Source organism: Dasypus novemcinctus, chromosome 9 (genome assembly GCF_030445035.2).
Source record: "Dasypus novemcinctus isolate mDasNov1 chromosome 9, mDasNov1.1.hap2, whole genome shotgun sequence".
Taxonomy (NCBI): domain Eukaryota; kingdom Metazoa; phylum Chordata; class Mammalia; order Cingulata; family Dasypodidae; genus Dasypus; species Dasypus novemcinctus.
This window is the reverse complement of record NC_080681.1, coordinates 49,193,925-49,221,217: the sequence shown is the minus strand read 5'-3', so window position 1 is coordinate 49,221,217 and position 27,293 is coordinate 49,193,925. Positions and strand designations below refer to the sequence as shown.

Genomic DNA, 27,293 nt, shown 5'->3' with positions numbered 1-27,293 from the left:
GATCCTCTTATCACATCAACCACATGGTCAGGAAGAAGCAGAGTAACATTGATTCAGGAAGCTAAAAAGAGAAAGGGTAGATTTGGGTACCTGCCTCTAAGGGAGAACAAAACTTGGTGTAATGAATGTCCTGAGCTCTGGCTAAATAATCACAATACAATGCCATGAATGTGATATGGTGGTAACACAAAGGTGGATGTGAGTAAATCCTTGGTTAAGGCCAGATAGGCTTCACAGAGAAAGATTCATTAGGGATGAGTAGATAATGGAAGTGATGCATAATGATGTCAGCAAGGAGGGCTTTCCAGAAATGAACCATGAAGAGTTTTGGAAAATGTAAAAGGTTGGTATGATTGAAGAAAACAGAGAAAAAGTGAAAACTTGCTAGGTAAAAAGATATAAAAAGGTCATAAATGTCTGCTAAGGAATATAGGCCTTATCCAATGATATCAATGAGAGGACTGATCAAAACAGGACATGCTGGAGTTAAGCTTTGCCCTAATGATATGAAGAGTAGCTTGCCACTAAGGGTATTACAACATAAATATTTCCTTAATGTACCACTTTTCTATGGCTGACAAATGACCATAGACTTACATTTTTGGAGGTCAGAAGTCTGAAATGGGTCTCACTCAGCTAAAATCAAGATATCAGCAGGGCTGAGGTTCCTTTGTGGGAGACTCTAGCAAAGAATCTGTTTCCTTGTCTTTTCTAGTTTCTAGAGGTTGCTGGCATTCCTTGGCTTATGGACCCCTTCTGTCTTCAAAGCCAGCAATGGCTGATTGAGTCTGTCTCAGGCTGCATCACTCTGACACTCCTGCCTCCCTTTTCCACTTCTAAGAGAAATTCTTAACTTTTTTGTTCCATGAACCCCTTTGCCAGTCAGGTGAAAACCATGGACTCCATACTAAGTCCACACTATACTGTGTACTATTTAATAAATATATCATACCTGTGCCAATATGTCCCCAGAAGAATAATGTTTTTATTGAATTTCAATTCAAGCTCACAGAACCCTTGCAAAGAACCCCTGACTTACAAGGACCTTTCCTATTACATTGGACTCATCTGGATTTCCCAGGCTACTCTCCACATCTTAATATCAGTTAATTAGCAACCTTAATTCCATCTGCCATCTTAATTCTCTTTGCCATGTAATCTAACATATCCGCAGTTTCCAGGAATTAGAACATGAACATCTTTGGTGGTGCTGGTGGCGGTGGGCATATTTTGCTTACCACGCATTGCTTCTTATGCACTGATTGAACAGATTAATTTTTCACAATCACATGCCTATAACGTTGCCCCATAAGAACAATGATTATAATAGGTCACAGGCTTACCATTTAAGAGGTTAGAAGGCATAATGGAAAGTTTTTATCATGGATGCTCTAAAAATACATGAGATATAGTGACAGGTAGTTCATCTTCCTTGAGAAAACAAATCAGCAAAGCAATTGCAGGATTGCTTCATTTGGGTAACATTTTATTTGTTAGAGCAAGATTTGCACAGACTTCATTTTAACATCTAGAAACAATCTAGCATCACTACATTTAGTGTGTTTGCACACTTGTACGGGTAGGTATGGAACAATTACATATTTTTGAAATCAAACCACTTCTTATACATTTTAATGACAAGATATTAAGATAGAATTCATACATTTTAGCAGTTATGCTTTAATAGATAGTACAAAATTGATCCATTGTGAAAACTTTAGTTCTCAGTGATTTTTTGTCATAAATAACATTTTAAATGTGTACTTTTATGAACATAAAAAATAGAAATTCACTTTATGCATGCTTTCCTATTTACAATGCCCATTTAAAAATAGTAAAAAGGGAATATTGCAATTTGAACTACAATATCTGTAAAATTAAAAAATAAACAATTCAAATATATTAGTCTAATGATATAGGATAATTTTCACTGCAATGGGAGGTTGTAGAATAGAATATTTCATCATCATATACATATTTTTACATTTGGAAATATGAATAATATTATATTTTGACACATTTATGTTTCACTGATTAAATTGAAGTCACATTCTATACAATAAGTAGAGAAACTGCACAAACCTCATTCTAATGTTAACATGAAACAGAAGTGTTTTTTTTTCCCATTTGTGGAGGTTTTAAATTCTTTAGAACATTAGAAAAGAAAATGAGTATAGCAAATAGAAGTCTACATTGCTTTAATGGAAATTTAACTTCAGAACAAGTCACAAAATAGTAAGATGTATGCATTCAATTCTTTATTTTATCTCCACATTATTTTATCTAGTTTAAAAAAACTACAATTTTATTATTAAAAATACATCTCATTGTTTTAACTGTCACTCTTTTTTTTTTTTTGCTGTTTTATATTCTGCCCCTTCAGTCTCTGATGTTTTACTTTCTGTAACAGAGATCATTACCAAGGTGGTAGGAGACTAGTTTCAAAGGCAACATGAGTCACAAAAATATCAAGCTAGTGATTTCCTTCAGGACATTCATATATTTCTTGTGTTAGAAAGAAAATCTTTCCTTGGGCATAGTGATATCACTCCTGAGAAACCAATTACTTTCCAAATATCTGCAAAACTATTTCAGCCTAACTATGTTATGTAGGAAAGCACACTAGGTATATGGTATATAATTTTACTTCTCATTATTACAATATCTACACTGTAAACAGAAAAACTGACTTAAAATATTTGATTATCTAGTAATGAATAATTTGATATTTTGATTGAGGCATTTTTATACATTGGTTATCTGTAGTTTGACTTTTCTCTTTTCGTGGAGCCAAAATTATTCATCATTTTCTATGTTTACCTTAAACATCCGAAACAACAAGGGACATTTTTGAACAATCTATAATATTCTTCCTGGATCTACAAAAAGGAAAAAAAATAAAGAAAAAATGTTAAGCATAATCACAAAATCATATCAGCTCATGTTAAGTCGTTATATTTGGTCTTCTAGAGTATTATTCCTATTCTGATTATCTATGGAGGTATGTGCAGTTATTTCAACTATATTTATATACCTAATATCAAAATTTTAAAAGCACATTTCTCTATGAACCCCAGGTGTTCTGGTTGTTTCCACTGCATGTAAGCAATAAAGGCAAAAATCCTAAATCTAGGAGAATAACAGTTTTCTATCACTTTGATAACTGTTACCAAACGTTTGCCAAAGGGTCGACAACAATAAAAATTCATTACCTTTCTAGATAAAACACACAGGAATAAGAAAATGAACATCCCCTGGAAGGCATTACTGACTGTGAAGAGGTAGGCTGTCACCACCGATGCATGCACAACATGGAGAACTCCAAAGATCCAGGTGGTGCCAAGCAGGAACAGAAGGGCAAGGGCTCCCCTTGCACAAGACCTATAACATATTGGAAATGCTTCATTTGAGAAAGCCATGGATACTCACCCAATCCTCCCAAATTCCTAAAAGGATGTGCAAAATGAATTTTTGGTACAACCAAGGAATCTTTTATAAAGACCAATACTGATTTTGAAACTTACAACGGATTATCCTGCAGTTACAGCCTTTAGGGCAGGGTACTGCAACGCTTCACAAAATTAAGGCACCACTATTAAAATATGGTACTTTAAAGAAACTTCCTCAATCTTAAAATATTTTGATCTGCTGTACTGCAGTATATATGCTTTGATTTTAAATCTAATGCTGCAGTAATTCCCAAAGGTAAAACATGTATCTGTTAGGAAGCATTTTCCCTAGGAAATCTTGAGAAATATACCATGTGAAAGAAATCAAAGGAAACTTCTGTTTTCCTTCCAGGTTTAGTAGGGTAGAAAGCATGGGTTATAAAACTAATTTTTTTGTTTTTGCAGTATAATCCCCTCAAAATAATTTGTGATAGAAGACTGATTTCTTAAAAATTAAAAATAAAACATATACTTACTCTTACATATTATCAACTGATTGCCTGTTACTTTTGGAAAACAATATGAAATCCTGCTCACTGAGGACACTGCCTTGAAAATTAAACACTAATGATTATTTTCTCATTGATTCTTAGTCCAATCATTCTTTACTGCAGGAGATGTTTTAGCTGATGCCTCAGACAATAAATCATTTTCAACTTTATTAAAACCAGTGCATTACACGCAACTATGAATGACAAGGAGTAAAATAAATTAATTGGCAAACATTTGCTGAATCTTAACTATAAATCTTGTGCAAGAATGTTTCCATGCAACAAAACAGTCAGTTGTTTTCAATGTTATCCATAGTACACTTAAGTTTTTCCTGAACAAACCATTTTTGAGGTCTCAATAAATCAGCTACTTAAAGAAAGGGGTTGAAGGAAAAATCATGACAGCATATGAATTTGGAATCACGAAGAAAGAAGGCAACTGAGATTCTTTTTGCAAAAAAATAAAATCACTAAGGTCTACCTTTGCTATCCTTCTCCCTTTTCTAGAATGAAGCATGTTTGAAAATATTGTTTTATTTACCATTTCATCTATGGTAATTATAGTCTTATTAAACAGATTATATACAATTTTGCAGTAAGTACTGATTTTTATTAAGATATTTAATATATTGTAGAATAAAGTGTGAAGGAGTAGTTTGAAAAAAAAGTACTTGAAAACTGTAGTTTAAGATACAAAACTTTTAATTACTAAAGAAAGTTGATTAAAATAGAAGTTTACCTTATGTTCTCATAGCAACTAACTTCTGGTTTCAACCCTGCAGTGTGACGAAAAACTTTGTATATAATAACTCCAAAAGCCAAGAGATTAACCTGGAAAAATATATTAATTCCAAAGAAGAGATCATTTTCATAGTAAATGAGATACATATATATGGTAAAGATTTCAAATACTATAGGATCCAGAAAATCATTCCATTTTTATATATGTTACAAAATAAAAATCCTTGGTAGACAGGCAAATAAATTTGTGATCAATTTTCACAATATCACTGAGAATAGCTATTAAATTTTCCCCATTACACTAAATGACCAATTCAAGAAATCTCTTCAGATGTTATGATCACACACAGAGATTGCTGAGAATCATCTCCTGCCAGTAGTATTATTAACATATATTAAGATAAATTTTTGTTTGAAAAGCTTTTAGAAACAATTGAGAAAGCAAATTGTTATTCATTAATGTGTATACTGTTTCTCTGAGAAGTTGCAGTGATAATTCTGTCAACACTTCAAAATTTTAACTGGAAAAGAGAAACTGAAAGAGAATTAGAAAACTCAGCAAAAAAGCCTCAATTTCTATTGCTAGAAAAAACTTTAATATACTTTCTTTCATAGGGTTTTTGTAGATATATTTCCTAATATTAAAGTTGAGATTTCCTTTTCCTATATTTACTCTCAGAAATCCTTAAAATATTAATCAATGATGTAAATATTTGTTGGAGGCATATAAACTTTATTAATAAATACCACTCTATGCCTTATATTTCCTAATATGGCTAGATTATACAGAATTTTCATTCCTTTTGGAGTGATTGCATTGTGAAAATTTTATCTTCTTTTCCTTTTTATGTATTTGGAAGTTTTCAAGTTGTATTTATAGTGTCAGGGGCATATTTTAAACATATCTATTCGAATATCAGATTGCTAATAATTAAAAATTGAAATATCAGAAATAATTGATAGATTAATCTTTTACTGAATGTGTTTTATTAATCCAAACATATTTTTCAAAAGCTGTCATGTAGTGATGATAAAAAACCATAGAATTATAATTTTTAGTTAATTCTTACTAGCAATTAGAAGTTTATAATTACGGAAATTATTTTTTCTGTATTCTAAGGAATTTTACACAGCTTCTGAAAATGAAATTTACTAAAAACTATTACAAAAGCAGTATAAAATAGTGGGTCAGATAATTTCTCATTGTCACTTCTTTGAGAGCTCCCTGAGAGTAAATCTTAGAGGAATAAGGGGTTTAGTCCCTTTTTCTGCTTCTAAATGTCCTTTACTTCTAATTATATGATTAATTAATTCTAATTATAGTGAAACTTCCATACAAAGAAAGGTATTTAGTAATTACAGAGTGGTGATAAAATATATTTAAATTAGTCTACTTGACAGTTTCACCTTACTTGTATGCTCAAAAATGACAATTTAATAATACTTAATTTTATACATACTCTAATAATTATAAAAGAACCACACCATATTTTCTAGTTTTAAAGTGATAACTTTGTTGCATAAATTTAAAAATATTGTACTTAATTTCATAAATATATACATACATAATTTTAAAAAATAAGAAGAATTAAATTTGGTTAGTATAAAATAATATTTGCCAAACCATTCTTGGTTTAAAAATCTTGAAAGAATTTGTATAAGATGTTTATATTTCACTTATCTCAATAAAGGAAGAGTTATAAAATAAAAAGATAAAAAAATCACTTCTCAAGAACCATAATTTTTCCATGTAAATGAGTAATTCATAATATCTATTAAATAAAATTTCTTAAACTTTTGTTTTCAATAAAAGGGAGGTTTGGAAAAGAGTCACTATGTAGTGCTTGTACTGCATATATATTTTGGATATGCTCCTCTACATAATATGCTAAAATAGAGAAGAAGGGATATGGAACATTCCCTAGAGGTAACCCAGATCTGAAAATGACATTTTCTGTACAAATGGAAAATATTTACATACTTATAAAAGCCTGGAGGTGCTGGACAAGTAGGAGACTAATCCTTATTCCATAAGCTCATATTTTTCCAAATGAAACAGAAAACAGATGAAAACATTTTACCAAAATGTGTTATGGTTTTATACAATAAAATAATCAAAACATATTATTGATAGTCATTGGTTATAACATATATGGAACTTTAAAATTTTTATTTATTCTAAATATTTTATAAAGAGTCTACTAACTCTCTGGTACTGTGGTGATAGCTGGATATTTATTAAAAAAGAAAAAGGACATAATCTTTTGTTCTCATAGAGTTTTTTAAGAAAACATATACTACATAAATAATTGTACAAAAACATATAAATCCATAAACTGTGATCAATACTATTTTGACAATTTATACAGTTAGGAGAGATAAAATAAAGGTATATTAGAATCAACCTTCAAGAAATACTTCTCTTAGGATTTAACATTTAAATCAGGACCTGCTCCTTTATCAGATCAAAGAATGAGAGGTGAAAGGCATCCCATGAAGAAAAACAGCATTGACAAAAATCCCTGAGTCCTGAGGGAGCTGAAAATCTGGTTTTCCCTTAAGGAACTGGTAAAATGTAGCTGAGTGTAGTAAATAAAGGGAAGAGTAGCATGAGATGAAGTGGGTGAGGTAGACAGGGACATACTTAGATTTCGTCTTAAGAGCAAAGGGTTTTTGTTCAATGTATCATTGGGAATTCACTTATGGATAATAGGCCTTGTCCTCAAGGACGGTACTGTATAATGGAGAAGATGGCCAGTGAACTGGCAAGAACAGCCTAACTTGGTAAGTGCCATGGTAACTGTTAGCATAGTAGGGTAAAAGAACAAAATATGATGTCTAAGCCACTCCTGAATGACCAGAAGAGTCAAAGGAGGACAACACGTTACACACACAAATAAGTGATTACTCCAGATCTTAGTCCTTGAATGCACGTATACACTCAATTCCTAGATGGTCAGTCCCCATGTCTTAAATATCATATATTTCATTTCTCCACTTGGAAGTCTGAAAGACATCTTGAGGCAGAAATGTCAAAAACCAAACTGCCACTCTTCCCCCAAATTTCCTATGTTTGCTGCAATCTTCCCCATCACAAAGAAAAAAAAATTATCATATCCTTCCAGCTTTTCAGGCTTATCCATCAGCAAACACTTTCACCTCTTTCTACCTTCAGAATATATCCTGAATTTGACCATTACTTACCATTTTCATAGCTACTATTCTGGATAAGGTACCATCATCATGTGTCCCCAGATTACTATGGCATCCTAATTGATCTGCTTCCATTCTTACTTTTTTTACAATCTATTCTCTTCACAGATTCCGGACTAATCTCCTTAACGTGTCCGACCATTTCTCTGTTCAGAACCCTCCAATGGCCTCTCATACTACTCAGAGTTAAAGCCAAATATCTCACGATGGTTTCTGAGGCTGAATTAATTTGGTCCACACACTGCCTCTTCCCTGAACTTCTTCTTCTCTATCCTGTGGTCATTTTACTCCACTCCCATTGGATTCTTAGCTGTTCCTTCAGCACACCAATTGCCATATGGCTGTGCTTGCTATCCTCTCCAAGATTCCCATGGCTCATTACCTCATCATCTCAGTTTAAATGTCTTATCATCATATTGTCTCTCAGTGGACTTTCATTGAAGAATTGAAAACCAAATAATAAAATCAAAACTGGGTTCAATTCTATGAAAAATTTACTGTTTTGGACTATGCAAACTCTGTAGCCCATCATATGCTTTCCCATGCCTTAGTCACTAGAATTCTCAAAGCCAAATCCAATGTCATATTATAAAATTCAGCAATTTTGTGTAACCAGAAAAATCTATATTGTTCCTTTGCCTATGTTCTCTCTTAATCCATAAATGTATAACTGCTTTAAATTCTTTTTCTAACAAGGAGAGTCAAAAGTCATAAATAAAGCATTAGTATCACCTATGGGCATCTAAGGGTACATGGCTTATATACTTAGACTGGAAATTAATTTGAAACTTGATACATTTTATATGGTCTGGAAAATATCTTTTGGGAAGAAGTGTTTTATGAAATAAGCATGAAGAGTCAGAGATGAGATAAAAACAAGATAACTCAAATAAGATAATATGGACTTAAAGAGCACTTAAAATATTAAGAAATGTTTTTTAATTAATCCAGAGGTAAAGCCTTCAAGGATAGATAGAGAAATTTCTGGATTTCCGGTTGAACAGCTGAAAAGTTGCTATTAATATAATGCTATGTTTACGTCAATGGCTGTATTAGGATAATGCCGAGGGAAGCGGACTTGGTCCAATGGATAGGGCGTCTGCCTACCGCATGGGAGGTCTGCAGTTGAAACCCCAGGCCTCCTTGACCCGTGTGGAGCTGGCCCATGTTCAGTGCTAAGGCGCGCAAGGAGTGCCCTGCCACGCAAGGGAGTCCCCCGCATAGGGGAGCCCCACGCACAAGGAGTGCGCCCCGTAAGGAGAGCCGCCCAGCGCGAAAGAAAGCGCAACCTGCCCAGGAATGGCGCCACACACACAGGGAGAGCTGACACAACAAGATGATGCAGTAAAAAGAAAGTTTCCCGGTGCCGCTGATAAGCATAGGAGCGGTCACAGAAGAACACACAGCGAATGGACACAGAGAGCAGACAACTGGGGGTGGGGGGGGGGAAGGGAAAGAAATAAATAAAAAATAAATCTAAAACTAAAAAAAAATGAAGAAAAGAAAAAAAAAGAATTGCAGTGTGTAGGGAAAAGTCAACATCTCAAAAAAAAAAGATAATTGATGAGTAATTGTTTAAGATACAAGAAAAATCTTGGATCTTAACTTTAAGAAAATGGTGCTTTAAAATGCTATACACTTTTACTTGTTAAGGTTTACCTAATGTGTGCTTGTATTATCTATCTTCTGTGGTTCCCTTGTTTGTCTCTGAATTTAGTGCTGCAGAATGCAGGGAAACTAATTAATGACTTGTAAATGAACAATGTCATTCCCTTTCATTTTCTCATTAATTTTCTTTTAACAGTTTTAGATTGTCAACCAGAGGAGTCCATTATTCTTTTCTCATACTACACAGAGCAAGGGCATTAGATGGCAAACATAAGAACTCTGAAATTCATTGCTGCATTTTGGCATACAGAAGAGAATAAAAACATCTGTGAAGAAAAAACTCATTCAGAGCCATGAAAACTTAACCCTTGAGAGAAAGTAGTATTTTACAATAAAGTCATTGTCCTCGTGTTATTTTCAGTGACAATTATCTATACAAGGTGCTGTTCCTTAACTTCATTGATGCATGCAGTTATTCAAAGTTTAGCAGACGTACTCTATAGTTTGTTATAGTACATTAAAAATTTCAAGTGCCTAATTAAAAAAAAAAGAGAGATGAACTGGTGAGAGAGCAGGAGATTATTCTGATATATTTAGAATTACATGTACATTCAACTCAAGGACTTCAAATTCAGACTTCAAAATGAAGCATCCAAATCAGTCATTTCTCCTTTCTTCGTCTTTTTCTCAATAATTGATGAGGCCATCTATATTCTGATGTCAGCTCTCACCAAAAACAAATGAGAAAATTTTCTTACAGCACTTCTAAACCTATGCTTAAATTTTTCATATATATCAAATGAAATCTGGTTCATTTAAGAATGTGTCATGATCACAACTGCTATGTCCTTTCCAATAGTTTCATTACCTTTAAATTAACTGGTCTAGGACAAACCTGTTTTTGCCATGGACAAAGGGCAGGTTTTCACTGGCCTATTGAGTGGCCATATAAAATACTGATTCATTCCCAATATTTAGACCACTGCAGATATGGCTAAGTGGTTATCAATATATCAATTTTAGCTTCAAAATGAAAATGTATATTAATTGTACAAAATTGTCACTGAGCTAGATAGAAGTTGAAGTAGTGAGATTTTTATCTTCTAATTTTTTCTTTTTTATTATTTCCCAACTGGAGTCACCACTTTAAATGTCTTTGTTACAATGTTAAACAAACAATGTATTAGAAAAATTTAGGTGAGTAGTAGGCAAAATAATTCCCCCCACCCCCCCAAATGTCCATTCCCTAATGCCTGGAGCCTGTGGATATGGAAAATAGTACTTTACAGCTAGAAATAAGGTTATGGCCATTAAAATAGGGAGATTATCCTGAATTATCCAGGTTGAACCAATTTAATGACATGAGCCCTTAAAAGTGCAAGAGGAACACAGAAAAGGTACAGCAGAAAGTGTGGCAAAAGAGAAGGCAGGAGAGTTGGGACCATGTGTAGGTCTGACAGAGTTGAAGCCGAGGGGCATTGACCTGCTGGTGCTGACTTTAAGGATGAAGGAGATCATGGGCAAAGGAATGTGGGTGGCCTCCAAAAGCTGAGAATGGATCCCTGGTGAACAACCAGCAAGGAAATGGGGACTTCAGTCCCACAGACTCATGGAACTGAAATCAAAGGAAGCTTCTGCTTTCCTTTTAGGTTTAGTAGGGAAGAAAGTATAGGTTATAAAACTATTTTTTTTTCAATATAGTTTCCTCAAAATAATTTTTGATAGAACACTGATTTATTAAAAATTAAAGCATTCATGGAACTGAATTCTGCCGCAAGCTGAATGAGCCTAGAAGCAAATTCTCCTCCAGAGCCTCCAAAACAGCCAACCTCAGTCTTGATTTTAGCCTCGTGAGACTCTAAGCAGAGGAACCAACTGTGCCTTGCTATAACCAGATTTTTGACCTACAGAACTGAAGATAATAAATTTGTGCTTTAAGTTGCTAAACTTATGATAATTTATTTCAGGGGCAATGGAAAACTTACACTGGGTAAAAACCATGTAGTTTATGTATATGTATGTATATGAACATATCACACAATGAAATAAAATATCCTGTAATTACTATGTTTTTGTACTTTATTTAAACTGAAAAGTGAAATTTATATCCAGCTTAAAATACTGAGTTATCATTAACTTGTGTGTCTTATTCATGTTCTAGATATTTGGTGAGTAGGCATTTATATGAAAACTTCTCATTTATTGTTATTATTTGTGGATTCTGCTTCTATGTTTCCTAAAATAAAAATACTAAATCAAATTACATCTAGTAAATGACTTCCTAGAGATAAATGTAGTTTGTGCTTTAAAGTACCTTGCATATTTTCTTCCACTTAATACCTTATTTAAGGAGCACTTCACGTGGGCTGCCAGATTTACTAAATAAAATACAGGACTACCAGTTAAATATGAATTTCAGATAAAAAAAGAATGATTTTTAGTGTCCCTATGAAGTGTTTGGGACATACTCACACATAAATTATTAGCTGTTTATCTGAGATTCAAATTAACTGGGTGCCCTATTTTTCATATGGCACCCCTAACTTTATAACTTTCAAATTATTTTCACATTTGATTCTTATGTCCTGAAGACCTCAGTTTCTCGGTGGGAAAGACTGGCGATATCACTTTTCTTAAATGGACTGGTCTGTAATTGTTTGAAAGGAGATGTAAAGGAAGAGAGGCAAATTTTTTGATATTGCAAACTGTTGTGGGACCTGAATATCTGTGGAAGTGCTGAGAGTAACATAATTTCCTAAAATTATAGTGGATTAAAGTGCATATGAAAGAATTGGGCTCTGTAAAATACATACCCAGGTTTGGCAGAACTCTTACCTATTGGAAGAATGTGTATGGTAAAGCTGTGCCAGGAAGTAAGGGAGGGTTGGCACCTGACAAAATCCTTTTGTTAATAAATTAATAGAAATAAAATTTCCAATGCTTAAATGTGAAAGTGCATTAATATACATTTAGCGAAGATTCACAGAAATTATGAAACCATAGGATTTGCTGATGTATTGTCAGAACTGTGGAGAAGGTAGAAATACAAGACACTGCTAGAGAACATCTCTGTCTCAACACCCTGAGTCCTCATCCTGCTTTCCATTCACTAGGCTGAGGATTTAGCAGTGGGAATATCCACAGAGCTAAGATAGGCCCCTCTGCTGAGGTTACTAACACCCAGCTCTGGAGGGAATAGAAGACAGAGAAATGGGAGTGAGGGCTAGGATTATATGAAATAAAATATTAATGGTAATAGAACATCTGAAACTATTGAAAATCTATAAATATATTCAAGTAGGTTTTAAATATCCTAGGAAAGTATCCTTAATAGATCACTTGGATGTATAAGTAGTAGTCATGATATTTCACTGATCTCTTGAGGTTTATACATTAGAAGATAGCAGGGCCCTTCCACAAGACATTGAAGCTAGAGAATACAATTGGATAAATAGTTTTTCTAGATAATACAGCATTTTGCATATACTAATAAACTACTGTAGCACTGAGTATCAAACCAATGACAAAAAAATAAGGCATTTCTGGAATATTTTCAATGTGCCAGATCATTTTATTTGTTAATTCATTTGACCCTTATGCCAAGTTTATGGAACATTATTATAATGATTACTATTAATGTAATTAATTGTTTCACATTTCTGGCAACTGAGGAACAGAGAGGTTTAAAAAATTTACCTAGGGTCACACAATTAGGAAGTAGTAGAGCATACCTAGCAGACAGGTTCTAGAGTTTATGCTCCTAAGCACTGTGCAAAACTACCAAACTACAGATGAAAGACCAGAAAAGGGAAGCTAAACTGACATCTAAAATTGCAAGCATTTTATTTTATTTTATTTTTATTTATTTTTTTATTTTATTGACTTTGTAATAATATTACATTAAAATATATATATATATATGAGGTCCCATTGAACCCTACCACCCCCACCCCACCTCTCCCCCCCCAGCAACACTCCCTCCCATCATCATGACACAGCCATTGCATTTGGCAAGTACATCTCTGGGCACCCCCGCACCCCATGGTCAACGGTTCACACCATGGCCCACACTCTCCCCCTAAAATTGCAAGCATTTAATCATTTAGATATTTATTTAGGTTCATGGCTAACTGTTATTTCATTTTGAAAGCAATTAAAAGTAGAAGAGAAGAATGTTAATGATTCGTTATTGAGTTAGCTATTTGATATTAGTATTTTTGGAACTTAGTTGAGATTACAATGGTTAAGATCTCCCTATAATGAGTAAGATTTACTGTGTTGTGCCAGCTCTCCACTACTGGAGAGACCTGACCTCTGTGTTCTCTGTGGTCAAGGAATCTTAAGAATGTGGTAATTCCTCCAGCACTAGTGAACAGTATTTTCCCATTCTTCAGAGTTCAAATATGGTTTCTAGGTTAAAGTTAGTGGACCCCAAAGTAGAATGCCAAAATAATATATTGGGGCAGAGGAAGCAAATATTAGAATTCCCATTCATATTTTTCCAAGGAAAAATTAAAGATTACTATTAAAAATACAGGTAAACACTGGTGCTCTCAGATTTTCCAAGTCATGTGTAATCACATGTCAGATAAGGAATTCAAGGTAGTCTGAGGGACCAGAGCTTTTTCTGCAAAGGAGAGAGGTTCACTCCTTTCGTTATTTTTCAGTCTATGTAACATATTTTATGCCTACTGTTTAGGTGTATTTTCAAATTACCTTATGTAACTTTAATGAAGTAACCCTTAAAAAATGGACAGAATACTTAAAAAGCTGTCTTCAAGTACACTGTGGGTTAAAATTTAAACTGATGAAGAGTACACACATGAGAAAATGGAAGCGCTGACACTTTTCCTAGTTCTAGAGTGAGTTTTGATAGCCAGATTACAAGGTGAAATCCATGAAGGTCTAATCGGTTTTGACAAAATATTATTTAAAAATTCTTGCTATTAAGCTGACAATTTGAAGTATGGATTTAAATTTACATTTTTCTGTTATATTTAAAGTTAGGAAATATTCATTTCAACACAATTTTTCTAAAGTTAATGAAAAATGTTTTGAAGCCTCTTTTAAGGTTTTCTGCTTCATCATGTAAGATTTAAAACCGATGACTGCTTTAAAAAAAAGAAAAAAAAATAATGTAACAATGGAGAAAAGCTGTGTACTTTATGATGAAGTAAGTTAAGTGAAATAGTACATGGAAATAATATGGCATCACATTTAAATGTATTCCTTTAACATTTACATATACACATATTCAGTAAAGTGCAAAAAGAAAACATCATTGAATAGTTGAAGAAATGACTATTAAAAAGAATAAAGTAAAAGCAGAGATTCAATGTATCTTTCTGGAATTTCTGTTCCGATAGCAATTAAAACAAGTATTAAAAGAAATTTAGATCTACAGCTTTGGATTTCTGTATTAAAAACATAATCAAGATTTTTCACAGTAGTTCTAGACACAGAAATTGTATCATTACCTTCATTTATATATTATTAATAGAAAACCATTGATCATATTGAACTATTTTAAATACTGTCATTTCATTTTTCACCCTTTAAAATTTATATTTTCATGTATGTTTTATAATGCACACTCTATATATTATACCATGTAACATCTAAAAAATATTATACCTTATACTAATGCATGTAATTATATATACATGTATATTATATATCATGATGTAAACATACATTTATTAAGGTGTGTTACTGATAGACTCTATCATAAAAAATTTTTGGATACCATTGCCTTATATGTTTTGATAGCTTCAAGAAAGCAACAGATGTACCTTCAAAATAAATAGAATAAATGGGTTCAAATTCCAACTCTGATAGTTACATCAAATATAGATAATTAGTAGTTAACTCATAGGATGACTGTGTGTATTAAATTACATAATTAATAGAAAGTACTTAGAATAGTCCCCAATATATAATAAGTACTCATCGAACATCAATATTAACACTAATGGCTATTACATTCATATGGAAATATGTTCTTCCAGATTTTCTCAAATATTTGAAGTGCCCAACAATAAATATAGTACTTTTATTCAACAGCTGATAAAGTGTTAATTTGTGATATACGCTCATTGGCTCTGTAAATCATACACGAAAATATCAGAACTTATGTCTGTCAGTTTTTACTTTGACCAACATGTCTTCAATAGAAAATAGAGTATTCTTTTCCACTTTTAAGATTGCCTCTTAAATAACGTTAGCAAAATAAATACAGACATGGCCATAATTCATAAGTAAGTCAAACATCTTTCATATAAACAATTTCACATTTTGTTGACACTCCTTTAGGTTAGAATTGTAATTTTCTGATAAAAAATCTCACTATATTAAAGAAGTTCATATAAAAGGAAGGAATAATTATATTTCAATGAGCAATCCATAGATAGAACTACTATATAACTGAAATATAAGAAAAGTATTTTTAATGAATTTAAATTGATATTCTGGGGGTATTTTATGGGAGAGGATAGTTATCTTTTTAAAAAGAACTCTAATGTAGAACAGGATCAGTAAAATTTTCCTGTAAAGTCAGAGAGTAAATATTTTAAGCTTTGTGGGCTATATGGTTTCTATCAAGACTAGCAAACACTGACATAGTATTGAAGCAGCCATAGACAATGTGCAAATAAATGAGTATTGCTGTATCCAATAAAACTTTCATTACAAAAACAGGAGGCAATTCATTGCTGAATCTTTTTCTGGAATTCAAGGTCCATATGAATAAGGAATTTTTCTTTTTTATTTACTGATGTAATCCCAAGGCCTAAGTAAGAAAGCATTCAACCATTAATTTACTTTAGCATTTTAAAAATTATATTTTTATTTTAGCTCTCAGTATGCATATTTTGACACACAGTATCTTGTTAGAAATAGATTATTTGGAGACAGAGATACCAAGAGAAACGGAGATTTATAGTCTAAATTATTGAGATGTAATGACGTTCCAGGGCTAACTCTGAGTAAAGGAAACAGATGAAGTTACAAATATTTTATTTTATGGATATATATCATAGGATTTATGCAATATTGTGCAACTAACAGAAACCATGGATCTATGTGCCTTATATACATTTAGTAATCACAGACTTGGGCACACAGATCACAGCAAAAGTCACAACTAACAAGTAGGCAGGATAGTTCCATTAGAAATATATCCCCTACATGCCCTCGCGTTACACCTAAATAATTGATTTAGTTTGTTATGGCTAAAATGCCATACAAACATATAATCATACCAGCTATTAAAAAACATTCACATTTCATATTCTAGCATTTTCATTAGGATATTTTAATAGCTGAATTTTTCAGTGTTCAAAAGAATAATTTACTAGTCTCCAAAACAGAATCAAAAAAGGAGGAAGAGAGCTAGAAATTTGTTAACATAAAGGATATCATGACCTCTATGGGTATAAGTGAATTTCATCTGATCATTTTATAGATGGTTTTAACTGTAGATGGTTGCAAACCATACAAAGATTCTAGAAAAGGAACAAAGATGAAAGAAAAAAACCTGCATATGAAGAATATATACAACTGTTAGATGTAATGTGGCAATGAAAACTGTTATGAAATTTTTTTTGTTGATATAAGCAATAAAAACTGTTCCTTGTATATACTTATGGTATATAAGATAGAAGTTAGTAAGGATGGAAAATTTTTATGCAAACTTAATCATTTGACCATTGCTCTGAATTCAAGATAGAACTTATGCAATTAAAGAAATTCAAAGATATATTTATTTTTAAGTTATCAATTTAATTTTTAATTTTAAAAGTAGCTACAGAAGAGACAGAAGATTGCCCTCCCAAATTATTAAACATTTTCCTTTTTAACATTTTAAAGAGTGCCCTGATGAAATTTCCTTTTGTTTTTACAGTAGTTCTAGACATAGAATTATCCTCATTATCCTCATTTATAGATTAGAAAACCAGGGTATACAAAGGACCCATGGTGTGTGGTTTTTACCAAAAATGTTGTTTTTGAAACCTCTAGCACTATTTGGCCAGGACCTCATTTAAGTGAGTTAAGTGCAAAACACCAATTTTAAAACTCCTAGTGAAAGCATACCATAGACGGATGGATAGATAAGTAGGTGATAGCTAGTTAGCTAGATGATAGGTAGATAGATGTTGATAAATAATATAAATCATTTCCTAAGGGAATAAGATAATAGGAATTATTAAATTAGAATAAAAGAAATTATATGTAATGCAAAAAAAAAAACCCTGGAAAAAATAGGTACTGCTTTTTGGATATTTCAGAATGTCAAAGGCAAAGAATTCACGGAATCTTTACTGGCTGATTATTACTGTGGTAGGAATTGAGGGGATACAAATGGAGAAGAGGCTTTGCTTTAAAAATTTTTGCTTTAAAGGTGACCTATATACATCAACAACTCTAAGACAATACATTAATAAGCTTGATGTAATATTTTGGAAAAGAAAATCTGATCATTTCCTTACCCCATCCCTTATTTACAACTTTACTGACTTCACATTGCTCTTGGGATCAAGTGTCAAATCTTTAACATGGCTTCTGATAAGAATGGTCACACTATTTTTATTTAACATGAAAATCTGGACCCTTTTGAAAGTAAAAGTGGTTGCTAAAACACTTCAAATTGGATTTAATATATTGGCAGACATATAAAAAACGCTCTCTTCAAAAATCTAGTTTTAAAATTAGTATTTTTTTCTACAAAACAAAACTTATTTTAAATAAGCCACCACGTGGCTGACAATGGCAGCCATTTAGAACCTTTCTTCCACTACTCCATCATACCTGAAGGGGACAGCTGTTCCCAGTCACTTGTATCTGGGCATCTTTGAATGGCAGGTAATGCTTACATGTATCTGGAAAGGGTCTGGAATGGGTAATTGCTGGTTGTCTTCCATGTTTGACCACAGTCAGAATGCTTACTGCACATGTAACTCAAAGAGACACTGTAGAAACTGGAAATGGAACTTATCAGACTTGTCTGAGTTTTTGTAATAATACTATATTAAATAATGAAAAATCCAGACAATTGCTAAACTGATCAGAACACAGGACAACAGACATAAAAATATTTGCCCAGGCAAACAGGACATGTGGACACTTTACATAGGAAACTGTTCTGGCCCCTGTCCACCGTTTAGCTTCATCTCACACGACCTTCCCATTGGTTTTCTGTGTTTTAGTCATACTGGCTGCTTTTCTTTCCTTTAGAATTTTGATGTACCTTCTTATCTCAGTACCTTTACACTAAAAAATCCTTTATTTTCCCTCTGGCTTTCCTTCCATTGAGTTGTCTCCTATTTTTCCTGCAGATATCAATCCAAATAACACTTTCTGAGAAATGCCCTCCCTGACTCCTTAGTCTATAATATATCTTTTTGCTCTATGTCCTCATAGACCCTTACACTTCTTTTCTTTTGGAATACTTTTCTCATTTCATAATTATACATGTATTAGTATTAATAAGTGATTAATATCTGTTTCCTCCAGGGAACTGTACACTCTATGAGAGCAAGAGCTTATGGATTTTCTCTCTGTTTTTTGTTCCTGAGGTTTAGCACACGGTAGCTACACAAGTAATATTGTTGAATGACACATGGATGATGGACCAAGCATACAGTCAATCAAAAATGATAATTCTCTTAACCTAAAGGAAATTAAAATATAAATGTTATCATTATGGAAATGGAATTAGTTTGAGAGATTTCACAGAAGACAATATGTGAGGCATACATAGCCTTAGAGAAGATGTGACAGGAATTATGTTGATAAGATTAATATTAGTTAAAAAGCATATTAAGAGATTTCTCAAAGAATTGAAAAGGATAATTTCTCTTTCTAAAGAATATATATCTGCTAATTATAAGTATAAAATAACGAACAATTAAAAAATTGGTGGAACACTAAACTCACCTTTCAGTTTGTCTCATAACAAAAATGAAAAAGGAAAGGAATATGAGCATTAGATGTAATAAAGGTTTTGGAAGTTACTGAATATCAATTAAGAGAACATTAAAAGTCCAGATGAGCTTTATTGCAGATATTGATCCTTATTCTGATATAATAAGAGTTTTAGGTAGGCTATTTTGGCTAGCTATTGGATGTCCATAACAATTATTTAAATAAAGCAATACAAAGTGGGGAAGATATAGTAGACAAGATTTCTTCCATTTTCAACATGATAGAAAAGAACTTATTTTGACATCTTTGCTAAGTAAAATAAAGAGTTAAAAGTTTATGAATATTTATTTATACAGGTGTGTATAACAAGAACTCTGCAAATGCTAATAAAGATGAAATTCAGGGAAGGACTGGCTCATTTGCATTGTTGCAGAGGAGTTTGGCCTAGGACATTGCATTACACTCATAAAGGCAATCTGAATATGCACTGTGCTCTTGGCCAAGTTTAAGGTAGTTCATAAATTCTTAGTGAATAGAAGCTTGAATATTTTAGTTGCTAGCTGCATAGGAATGTATATACATTTCTTTAGTTTTTGTCAATGAATTAGTCCACTCATTAAAAAATTATAAATAGCAGAACCCCTCTAGGAATAGATAAGTTAAGATCCTAGTTACTGAAGCATGAAAATCTGTTAATAAGTACTCTCTACTAAATGTTGTTTTATTTTGATGATTAGAGAAGTTTTTGTGAGGATTCACTGAGACGTTAAAAGAATTCTGTAAAGATTAAAAGACTATTAAAAGGTAAGGCAAATCATAATTCCAATGCCTCTCTGGCTCTAAAAACATCCATAGATTTTACCCTTCTTTACATCACTATGCAACATCCCTCAATGTAAAGAAACATTTATAAAGAAATGTTATTAATAATTATAAACTTCACCTTGACCAGTTCTTCCTAACTGGACTGGAGAGAAACAAGGGAATTAAAAAATTTTTTTGGATCTCTAATTTCTATGAGGACATTCAATTTTTATGAAATTCTTCCAGTATGAGTCCCAAGGAGATTATCTTTGAAAGACATATCCAGTAAGAATAAACTCTCAAGTACGAAAACACATTGAAAGCTACAAATGTATTATTTATGTATTATAACTCCACTTCTTTTTAAATAATTCCAGCTACCTATTGTTTCATGAAGGTCAGAATAATATGGAAAAAATAAGTATCTAAATGTTAGAGGCACTGAAATGCTTATTAATACATAATAGAAAAGGTTAGAATATGAAACTACTTTGAACCACAGAGTTCCCTAAAAGATGCGTCTAACAAATACAATGCCATTAAATTAAAACTTATAGTTAAAGAGCTGATGTTGTTATCCACAATATATAAAATTTACTGTGGGTAGTGTTTCTAATATAGCTCCAATGTGGTCATCCAAAGGGTGCTGCCCAGACCAAGATTTTCATTCTTTTTCTTAATTTATGCTTTTGGAAAAAGACTGCAAAATCTACTCCTACACAAGATACTTAGAAGACAAGTCTAGCATGGTAGTTCTCAAGGGGAGAAGTTTGGATATCACTCCTCAGGGGATATTTGGCAATACCTGGAGACACTTAAGATCCCCACACCTGATGGGAGTGGTTGTGGCACTTCTGGAATCTAGTGGGTAGAGACCAGGGATGCTGCTAAATAACTTGTCATGCACAGGACAGAGCTGACAACAAAGATGTAGCCCAAAGTGTCAATGAAGCTTCTGTTAAGAAACCCTGGCCTATTGAAACTCTTCCTTTCAGTTGACTATTCATACACTGCAGCAGACAGTAAAATCTAATATTGGAAAAATGTCAGAAAAAGAGCTTTCTCATAGATTGTTGACGGAAATATCAATGGAAATATTTGTTTTAGAAGACAATATGTAAATTTGAAAATTTGCATATTTTACATTTCTACATATAAGGACTTCATAGCAATTTTATATAATGCAAATATGCAACGGTACTATAATACAAGGTATAGTATTATTTGTAATAAGGAAGCATTGGAAATGAATTAAATGCTCATCAACAGGGAAGTGATTTAAAAATTAGAGCATACTCACAGACATTCAGATTGTATAAAATTTGTGAAAAGTATTTTACTTAAATTAACATATATATAGCAAAAAAATCTGTAAGGATACAGAGTTAAAATGTAGAAAAAGAGTAGTGAGGGGAGTAGAAATGTGGAAGAAATGTTCACTTTTTACTTTACATAAGTCTTGTAATATTTACATTCATTCAAGCTTGTGCAACTTGTACAATTAAAGACATTGTAATACATATACATGATATGCCTTTGAAAGGAATATGTAGAAATTCATTTTTTTAGTAGGTCTTTCCTGGTGAAAGGAAAGTAAGAAATTTAATGTCAAGAAAGAGTAATTAGAGGAAGCCAACAGAAACGCTAAATGGAGTTCTGGGCAAAACTAAAAAGAAAGTCGATGTAGCAGTTTGATATTGTTTATGATCCCAAAAATAGATATTAGATTAAGTTTGTGAACTGGTCTGTTCCTCTGGGTGTGATTAGATTATGATCAGGGCTTTGATTGGGCCATATCAGTAGGACGTTGAGTCCCTAACTGGTGGGCGGGAACTCACAGAGAAAATAATAAAGCAGAGGAGGAGTTGGGAGTTTTTAACGCTGGAGCCCTGGGAAATAAATACACAGAGAAGCAGATACATGAGGAAGGAGAGAAGGCTCCATTAGACATGGCAGAGGCTCAGGGAAGAGAGATGAGCTGTTCGCCTGACAGTTTACAGCTGGCCTTGTGAGAGAGCAGAGCCGCTGAGTCTGGAGAGAAATGAGCCCCAGGAGAGACAAGACTTGTCTTAGCCTGTGGCTTAATTGGAAGAAGCCGGGACCACATAGCCTAGGGAGGAGGAGGAAGACTGAACCCTCACAGACATTGCCCACTGTCTCGTGTCAACATGTGGTATAGCAGGTTGATATAACTGATGAATTCCAAAAAGAAATATTGGATTATGCTTGTAATCTGATCTCTACCTAGGCCTGACTGAGTTATGATTGGGACATTGAGTCCCCACCCCTTGGTGGGTGGGGATTCACAGATAAAAGGCATGGCAAAGGACAGAGCTGAGGGCTTTTAATGTTGGGGTTTTGATGATGGAGTTTGATGCTGAAGACTTAAATTGGAGCCCTGGGAAGTAAGCTCACAGAGGAGAGAGAAGCCAGCACCAGGAAGGAAGGAACCTTGAACCTAGAGAAAAGCAAGCCCAGGAACATAGGAACCCAGGAAGCCTGAATCCTCGCAGACTTCAGCAGACATCTTGCTCCAAATAGACTTTGGTCAGGGAAGTTACTTATGCTTTATGGCCTGGTATCTGTAAGCTCCTACCCCAAATAAATACCCTTTATAAAAACCAACCAATTTCTGGTATTTTGCATCAGCACCCCTTTGGCTGACTAATAACAGGGGGCAAGAGAAGCAATATAACAGCACTTACTTATAGGAGCTTTTATTTAAATTTAAATGAATATCACATTAAAAAAATACCTTATTCAGGCATGGTTTAATTAGTACATGCCTCAATCAAGCAAATTCTATTCTTCAGTACTGAAAGTGTCTATGGGAACTTTCATTTCTATTTAAAAGAAATATTTTCATAATCTCTTTATATTTGGGTATTTGAATCTAATAACTTGCATCATTTTAGTTGAAAGAATTTCAGAATTAAGGACTAAAAATATTGAAGAAATAAAGAAATTATGGAAATTATCTTGTTTACAGCTTGCTTAACAAAGATTTAGAAGCTTCTTTCTGATATAGTTCAATCTTTCAAAAGCATGGCTAGGCCTTTTCATGTATGGTCACAATCTTAACAGTTTAAATGTAGTGATTCATGGACTGAATCAATAGGTCACTGGTTCATATTTCAGAATTCTAACAGATCCTTAATATTAATGAGTCAACACCTGAGGAAATACTTTCATGTGATCAATTCAGAAAATATCACTGCTCAAAGACTTAAGTAGTTAACACTTATCACAGTAGATTAAAAGCTTGGCTATTTGTTTGAAGCAACACACCTAGGGGTAGAAAAAACTATCAGAGCTGAACTAATTCAGTTTTTACTCATTTGCATATTGTCTCAATGGCATTTTACATTAAAACCCAAAACCACATATGCCCCATAGCTCCATTCATAAAAACAGCTAGTGTCATTTACAGCAGCTAGTCCTTAATCTATAGAATAAATGCATAAGTGCCATAGAAGAATGAAAATAATTTCAAGGCCTTCTATAGAGATTTCTTCTATGGACTACAAGTCTTCACAGATTTCTTCAGAAAAGGCTGTAAAAGTAATCTTATTCCTCATTTAAGGCTGGGCACAACAGGTTACTGCTAATTATCTATTTGCATTTATTCTTTATTCTAGAAAATAAATACTATTTATCCTATTAATTTTCTATTGATTTTCTTGGTTTTAAGGTATTTGACATATTTCTACATTCACTTATCTTTAGTTAAGCTTTTTTTAGCAGAGCGTACTAGAGACTTTTAACAAATTCTAGTCATAGGCATATATTATATCATGCTATAATGAAACAAATGCTGTTACATCTTCTCTGATATAAAAGACCTGTTAAAAACAAATACATACGCCTATATACGCACTATTTTCACTACACATACATTCAACTGAAAACAATTTTTGCTATGCAAATCATGGTTTTAAGCTTAATCTTTTCATTAATATTTTAAAATTAATTTTAAATACAAAGTCAAACTGTGCATTTTCCCTTCTTAATTTTTAAAAAATGCCAGCTATTTCTGGATGGATGGTGTTTCCTTTCTTTTCTTTTTCCTTTTGCTTTTACTGTAACACTGTTGTGTAGAACTGGTATCCTCTGTCTTTATTTTGCATATTAGGAATCCAGGGCTCAGAGGAATCAAATGAGAGTTTAAGAAAGATCACATCATTTTTTTTTTGCTGCTTCATTTATTACTATGATCTTTATTAATAGGTCAATTAAAGTTCACAGATAAATACTGAGAAGCAGATAAAGACTTCTATGTACTGGAGTGATGACAGAGTGTGGCAGTTTGAGATTATTTTATTAATTTCCAAAACAGAAAGATTATATTTGTAAATTAATCTATCCCTCTGGGTGTGAATCCCTTTGATTGCCTATTAAGATTGTTTAGGGCAGGGATTCTTAAACTTTTTTGTTCCAAGTACCCCTTTCCCACTTAGGTGAAATGAATACTACTGTAATTTATTTATTGCATACATTCATAAGTGAAGGAAATGCTACATATACGTTAGAGGTCAGAGAAAATAAAGATGATAAGATGATTTTTCTCATTTCAAGCTCATGGGTCCGTGGAAATCTTTCCACAGACCCCTTGGATGTCCATGGACCCTTGGTTAAGAACCCTTGCTTTAGAGCTTTCGATTCAATTACATCAGTAAAGTGTGACTCAGGTTGAGTCCCTACCTCTTTCCTGGGTCTGATATAAATGTACAATCACTCAGAGAGACACAGGAAGAAAGAGCTGTCATTTATTATCCTGCCATGTGACAGAAAGCAGAAGGCTCAAACAGCTGAGGTCCTGGGGAGAGATGAACCACTTGTCTGATAGCTTTTAGCTGAAATTGGGAAGAGAGCAGAACAGCCATAACTGATATAAGAGGTCAGGAAAGAAATAAGCTCTGTGCCAGGAGAGACAGGACTAAATGAACAAGCCCTATGCCAGGATAAAGAAGACTGCCAGATCACTTAAGGAAGAAGCTGCAAGAGGCTGGGCCCAGGGAGCTCAAGAAGAAATGGTGGTCCAGAGGGGAAAGTTGAAACCTGGCAGAAGTCAGTGGCCATCTTGCTTCAACATATGGCAGTTGACTTTGGTGAGAAAGCACCTCTTGGTGCCTTGAGTTGGACTTTCCATGGTCTTGGAACTGTTAGCTTTAGCCCAAATAAACCCCCTTTATAAAAGCCAGTGCATTTCTGGCATTTGATAACTTTGCATTGGCAGCTCTTTGGCAAAATAATACAGAAATTGGTACCAGAAAGTTGGTTGTGCTTCTTGCAATTACCAAAAATGCTGGAACGGTTTTATATATGGTTAAGGGGTATTTTTTTTTTTTGAGGCCTTGTGAGATGCTTGATGGAAAAGGCCCTGATTGCCTTGAAGAGACTGTTCATAGGAATAAATATTGGTACTAAAGTTATTTCCAGTGAGACCTTAGAAGGAAATGATGAAACTATTGTTGGAAACTAGAGGAAAAATGATCCTTGTTTTGATGTTGCAGAAAACTTGGCAAGATTGACTTCTGATCTTAGATAGAAGGCAGAATTTGAAAATGATGAGATTGGAAATTTAGCTGAGGAAACTTCCAAAGTAAATGTGGAAAATGTGCCCTGGCTTCTCCTTGCAGCTTATGAAAAAATGTGAGAGGAAAGAGTTAAGCTGAGAACTGAATTGTTGGGCACAAAAAAACCAGACACTGATTTGGGAAGTTCCAAGCTTCAGGAAAATAAGTGTCCAAAATATAGTGGCCCATATGAAGGATTAACTAAACTTGGAACTTAAGTCAGGATTGAAAATGCAGTTACCTAGGAAGGACTTGTAGAAAGTCTTACTGTCTGATGGCTTGGACCCGTTTCCTGCATGCTAAACCAACAAGCTTTTTGCAAGCTCTATATGAATGAAACCACTGTCAGCCTGGACTAAAAGGGACAGGGAGGAGGAGAAACTGAATGGCAGATGGCTTTAAGAGGAAACCATGAGCACTGAGCTCTGGAATTAAGACAACTCCTTGGGTCAAGAAAGGGATCCCACCCATGTGTATGGAGAGGCATTTGAAGAGGGTTTATACTTTAGCCCTTTGTTCAGGGAGAGTTTGGCTGCCCCAGAGTACAAAGAGGGTGGAGTGCATTCAGAAAGAAAGCCACCATTTTAAAAAAATGTTTTGTTTAACTTTTTTCTCCCTTTATTAGAGAAATTGTGGGTCTACAGAACAAACATTCTTAAAATACAGAATTCCCATATACCACCTCACCACCATCTTGCACTAGTGTGGAACATTTGTTATGCTACAACTGATGATAGCACATGTTTATAATTGTACCATTAATTAAATTCCATGGATTAACTTAGGGTTCACAGATTGTATAGTATAGCTCCAAGGCTTTAAAAAATTTTTTATTCTGTTACCATATATACAATCTAACATTTTCCCTTTTACTAATATACACTTATATATTTCAGGGCTGTTAACTGCATTCACAATTTTGTGTACTACCATCGTCATCCATTACTAAAACATTTCCATCATTTCCAATAGGAACCCAGTACATTTTAAACCTTAACTTCCCATTCCCTTGCCCCATCCCATCCTCTGGTAATCTATGTTCTAGATTCTAACTCTATGGGTTTGCGTATTCTATTTGTTTCAAATCAGTGAAATCTTACAATATTTGTCCTTTTGTGTCTGGCTTATTTCACTCAACATGATGTCTTCAAAGTTCATCCGTGTTGTCACATGTATCAGGACTTCATTCCTTTTTGTGGCTGAATAATATTACAGTGTAAGTAGTATATTATTGATAAATATACCACATTTTATTTATCCATCCATTGGTTGAGGAGCACTTGGGTTGCTCCCATCTTTGGGCAATTATGAATAAATGCTGCTATGAACATTGTTGTGCAAGTATCTGTTTGAACCCCTGCTTTCAATTGTTTTGGGTATATACCTAGAAGTAGGATTGCCATGTCTTACGGTACTATTATTAGCTTTCTGAAGAACTACCAAACTCTCGTTCACACTAGCTGCACCATTTTACATTGCCATCAGCAATA

General features: G+C 33.5%; 1 protein-coding gene across 1 annotated transcript in view; it reads right to left on the bottom strand.

Moving 5' to 3' along the window:
* Nucleotides 1–1,469: 1,469 nt before the first annotated feature.
* ADGRL4 (adhesion G protein-coupled receptor L4) overlaps nt 1,470–27,293 on the bottom strand; it is a 125,131-nt gene continuing 99,307 nt past the window's right edge. The window contains exons 14-16 of the mRNA XM_004455871.5: nt 4,680–4,771; nt 3,213–3,381; nt 1,470–2,879 (exon numbers count right to left, since the gene is read on the bottom strand). Coding sequence (XP_004455928.1) covers nt 2,817–2,879; nt 3,213–3,381; nt 4,680–4,771 — 324 coding nt within the window. The 3' untranslated portion in view covers nt 1,470–2,816. The remainder of the gene's footprint in view (nt 2,880–3,212; nt 3,382–4,679; nt 4,772–27,293) is intronic.